At 50.9% G+C, this 5,231-nt stretch overlaps 1 protein-coding gene across 1 annotated transcript in view; it reads left to right on the top strand.

The window, feature by feature from the left end:
• The window catches only part of LOC102370064 (alanyl-tRNA editing protein Aarsd1), a 16,157-nt gene that overhangs the window by 1,631 nt on the left and 9,295 nt on the right, over positions 1–5,231 (top strand). Inside the window, exons 2-6 of the mRNA XM_025200737.1 lie at positions 178–305; positions 465–531; positions 1,605–1,703; positions 2,471–2,560; positions 5,138–5,194. Coding sequence (XP_025056522.1) covers positions 178–305; positions 465–531; positions 1,605–1,703; positions 2,471–2,560; positions 5,138–5,194 — 441 coding nt within the window. The remainder of the gene's footprint in view (positions 1–177; positions 306–464; positions 532–1,604; positions 1,704–2,470; positions 2,561–5,137; positions 5,195–5,231) is intronic.

The following is a 5,231-nucleotide window of genomic DNA, read 5'->3' on the forward strand; positions in this document are numbered from 1 at the left end:
TTCCCTCTCTCTGTTCCAGCCTGGCAATCTGCTGGTCTAGATAGGTGTAATGGAGACGACTTATCTCTGTTTTGATGACCCTGCTTTATATGCAGCTTATTCCTTTGGGATACAGTGGGCCAAAATGTATGAAAGAAGGTGTTACTCTGCCTGTTGGAATTCATCCCTTCTTAATAGTCTTGTTTCTCAAGGCAACCTGCCAAAACACTGTGGTATGACCGCCCTCGGTATGTTTTTCTGGAGTTCTGCGTGGAAGACAGCATTGATGTCAAAGTCGACATCCAGGACTATTGGGTGATATTCAGGTGAGCTGCCCACTCTGCTGCAGGCCCTGCATCAAGTGCTCAGTGACCAGCCCAAACCCCGAGCCATGCAGGCCAGCATGAAGAATTGATCCCCTTGCAGAGCATCACTATCGTGGCCCACACCCCATTCTGAGCCAGACTGTGCTTGTGTTTTGGCAGCTGCAAAAATGTGGATGGTGTGGAGTTCTACAACAAAATTGACTTCTATGCCAGAGTGAATTCCAAGGTGAGATCCTGTTCCAGAATCAAGACCCCTACCCTGTATGTGCAGGTCCTTCAGGCCTTGTGCCTTCCAACAGATGGGGCTTATGACAGCCCAAAGTGGGTCTGTTTGGGGTGGGTTGTAGTTTGCATTTACTGTTGCAGTTGTGGGTTGTAGCTTGCAAGGCTGTTGCATCCCAGCACTCAGGCAAAGAGGCAATCCCTGACACCCATCCTTCCCAAATTGTTCAGTGCTTGGGGCTTGAGCTGCAGACCTGGTGAAGGGTTCCCTTACTGTTACTATGCCATTAATCTTACCCAGCCTTTCCCAGAATATACATCAGTGTTTTGTTGTGGCCTGTGGTCACTGAGGATGGTACCAAGGACTCTTGGACCATGTAATGAATCAGAGGACCCCAAAACACTGAGCTGCATGGAGGAAATGATTTGTACTGGCAGGGTTTTGCCAGGAACACCCTGTCATTCTAGGTTTCTCCCCAGAGGCTAGAGCTCCCATGCTTTGGAAGGGAATTCCTTTCAGAGTTGTACCTCAATTCAAGCATGCACTACCAGGGAAGGATGAGCCTGCATGTTTCAGACTCCAGTACAAACAAGTGAAGTCTGCACCTGTCAGCTGGGAGCATCACATCTTGCCAGCCTATACAGAGGCTGGTGTAGTAGATGACATAGCATAAAATCATGCCATGGGTTTTTGGAGCAGACTGGAAGCCAAACATGGCTTGTGTAGCCCTAGAATGCTACTGCAGTTGTGCTGTCCCCAGAGATGTAAGGTGAGGTTCAAAAAAGGACTCTTGCTGTGCCCCTGACTTGCTGTGCAACCTTGGAAAAGGTACTCCCCTTTCCATGCCTGTTTCTGATTCATAAAATGAAAGTGCTGGGAAATAATGAGTTACTGGGACACTGTAGTGATGGTATAGTTGGTATAGTTGTTTGTTGGGAAGGCACAAGTAATAGCCCTGGTTGTATGCAAAGAAGAAGGTGGATTAATGATGACCTCTGGGCTTTCCCTCGCATCCCAGAATGTCCCTGAGTTCATGCAGCCATTTCAGGCAAGGCATCTGATCTGTTCCCTGTCAGGACTCACAGAATAAGCGCTCTGGTCGGTCCATCACCTGCTTCATGAGGAAGTGGAAGGAGAAGGTGGCATGGCCACGCCTCACCAAGGAGAACATCAAGGTGGGTTTGCTCCTTGGCAGATGCATGCCCAAACAGCTGGGTCACTTGTTTCCTCTGGGGTTATGTTTCCCCTGATGTAAGCTCCCCTGTCCCCTGAGTGCTATACTCAGCACAGTGAACATTGCCAGGGTGGGCAGAAGAGTAACTTCAGCTATTCTGTGGCATGGCAGACTAGGATTTCTGCCCCAGTTAGTGCTGGCAAGAGATGCCAGCTCTCTGGCTCCTAGAGACTGAGATTCTATGACTGGTGCACTTATAACATCAAGAGCCCAAGCATCTCCCACTCTCTGCCTGCCTCAGTCCCAACTAAAGACAGTCCCTCACTCTTGAAAGAAGAGTTCAGAGTCCTGATTCTCTGGGAAGGGCTCATCTGTTGTATATGTCTACAGTGCTCATCATGATAGGGCTCTGATGCTTGATGGCTCGGGCTTCTATGCATTGCAGCAGTACAGATAACAAGATACAGTACAAGAATAATCATGGTCTCCATGCTGGCACTGTTGAACAGCCCTAGTTTATAGCAATGACTTTTGAGCACTACTGGCCTGGGCCAAATCGCACAAGTGCCTTTGGCGTGGAAAGACTCTATATCCTTCTCTCAAGCCCAGTCCTATGACTTTGGGACAGGAGGAAAGCAAATGCACCCCCCTACCCATTCCTCTGAGCAAAATAGTTCCCCACCAAGACAAAGCTCTCCATTTCACTCTTGCCATGTTCGTTGCTATGCCACCCTCAAAGTTGATACGCTTTCTTCTGCTTGCTTGCAGCCAGCCTGGCTATTTGTGGACTTTGATAACTGGAGGGACTGGGAAGGAGATGAGGAGGTGGAGAAGGTCATGGTTGAGGAGTATGCGGAGGTGAGTCTCATATTACCAAGATTGTTTGGACCTGAACAGTAAGGTGCAGCCTCACAAGTGCCACCCAGGACCCAAGACCTCACTCCGAGCCTCTACTGTCCCTGGAGCCACAGGGTCTGGCTGTGACCCCCTCACACATGCTCTCAGCCCTGCTCTTCCTCCACCAGGACTTGTGTCCCTGAAGCAGATAAAATTCCCTGCCTCTCCCCACTCTCAGCATCCCCTCCCCTTTGATGCTCAGTGGCAACCCCCCCTCCCCACCCCACCCAGCAGGATTTTAAGCAGGATTTTCCCCAGGGCACTAATTGTGGTAATTATCCTACTAGGTGCAGGAAGAGGGGACCCACCGACTGCTACCACTGTCACTGACCCAAGGGTTGAGGAGGCCCCAGAGCTGCTTCTGCCTTGCTCCAACTGTGGGGGCGGGACTATGGGAAACATCTGTGTGAGGTGCTGGGCTTGGTTAGGGAAAGTGGGGGTCAGTGGATTTCCCTATTCCTGCACCTGCTCCCTGCCCAGTAACCATAAAGCAAACTTATCTCTGCCAAGTACTGCACTACCTTGCCTTATAAACTTGCTGCTAGCTAGAGAGGGAAATTAAGAGAGATCTCAATGGGGGTATTTGTGGATGGCTCAGTATCTCCACTAGCTGGTTCTAAGCAGAAAAGCACTTTGAAATGTTGTTGCAGGCAGAACTGGAGAGATGAGGCATGGGGCCTTGGCCATAACAAGAAATAGTTTTTAATCAGTAGGTGGTGTTAGCTCTTGGGAAGAGGAGGAACCAGGCAACAAGAGCAGTAGATGTACTGCTCTCTACCTACATCTTTATATAGCCCCATTACGATCCGAGCATTTCATAGATGTTGATGCATGTGGTCTCATCTCGCTGGGTACATCTACATATGCTATTAACGTGTTGAAAGCTTACTGTGCAGTAAGCTTTCCCTGAGAGCACCTCTTTGTATGTGCCAGCCAGGAGCACGTCAGTACAAGGCTACTTCTGCCCAGCTATGCTCCCATATGGCTGCCAAGGGGAGCTCTATGTTTTCCCAGCTGGCAGGGGATCAGGCCTAGGCTGGTACAGGGCATGATGGGGGAGCTACTTATGATTAAATGCTCCTGGGCAGGGATCTACATGTGCAGGGACTCAGAAGTAGATTTGCTGCTCCTAGCCCTGCATCAGCCCCCTGCAGTAGCCAGGGGGACCTCTAGGCTCCCCCTGGGTAGTAGCCCAGGGGCTGGCAGGGAGCATGGGGCCAAGAGACAGCTGTCTTCCGGCAGGGGCTGGGACATTGCTCCCTGCCCCCAGGGGTCTGCCTGCTGCCTGCGGCAGGGACAGTGTCCCCCTGCCCCAGCACCATGGAGCTCCTGGCCCCAGCTCCCTGTTCAGCTCCCTGGGGGCAGAGGACTTGAAAAGAGCTGCAGGGGAGGGGCAGGTCCCAGCCCCCTGCCCCAATCTGCCAGTGCGGCAGCTAGCAGCGAGCCCCAGGCTGGGTAAGGATTTCACATCCAGCCAGGGGCTCCCTGCTAACTGCCCTACCCAATCAGGGCATGAGGCTGGGACCTGCCCCTGACTTAGACAGTTCCCAGCCCCGCTCCATGATTATGGATTAGGGGGGAGGGGGCTGGAGAGCCTGTTCCCTGCCCAGCTCTGATCCTGGATGGGGAACAGGCTTCCCAGCCCCAGCCAGCAGGGACCTCCCAGTGTTATCTGAGCAGGAGCAGGGGCTGGGAGATCTTTATCAGTCAGGCACCAGCAGAGATGGGTGCTCCAAGTTCATTCCTGGGGTTGGGGCTGCCACCACCCCAACCACTGCTGCTTGACTAGGCATAGGCCACCATGTGCTCCATATCCCAGGAGCGGGACCAGTGCTGGAGCCAGAGCCACAACTGAGAGTAAATAGGGTAAACAGGAGTGGGGGTAGTGGCTGCGGGGAACAAGTGGTGAGGGGTCAGGCATCAAGGGGAAAGGGATGAGGAGGTCAAACCATTTGACTCCCTTACTGCCTGCCCCTCTGACAGTTCTTTCCTCACTGTAGCAGTGTAGCCCTAGAATGGACAAATTTAAGATGACTTTCCAATAATTAGATTCTAGACATGGAAAATTATAACACATTTATCATTTTTCCATGTATGGAATCTAAATATGGGGAGGTCATCTTAAATTCAAAGTTGTCTTGGATTCAGGTCAGTGTAGTACTAGATCTGTCTTGGGATTCAGGTAAATATGGTATTAACCAAGTACTTGCCCATCACAGCAGCAGCAAGGTATTGGCAATGCCCTCATCTCCCCTGCCTTTTACCTATGTACATAATAGGACATAGTTGGTGTTTCAAGTATTGTTTCTTGTAGCTGCATGTGAGGGCTTGAAATGATTTTTGGAGTGAATTCCTTTGGTTACCAATTGCCTGTAAACATATGGTATGGGACTTGGTGGCCCAGGAGACTCAGTGTGTTCCCTTAAGGTATAATCTCATGGGGGCTGGAAGGTACTACCAGGGGAAAGAGACTCCATCCCTCTCACCTTCAGCCTGGTTTTTATTCTTTATTCTCATGACCGTTTGTTTCCCATCCAGCTCCTGCAGAAGGTCACACATAAAGACCCTCCCCCTACAATGGATGACCTTGATGATGTAAGTACCTCTGAGGCACTATGTTATGGTTGGCAAG

This window comes from Alligator sinensis, unplaced genomic scaffold (genome assembly GCF_000455745.1).
Source record: "Alligator sinensis unplaced genomic scaffold, ASM45574v1 scaffold161_1, whole genome shotgun sequence".
Lineage (NCBI taxonomy): Eukaryota > Metazoa > Chordata > Crocodylia > Alligatoridae > Alligator > Alligator sinensis.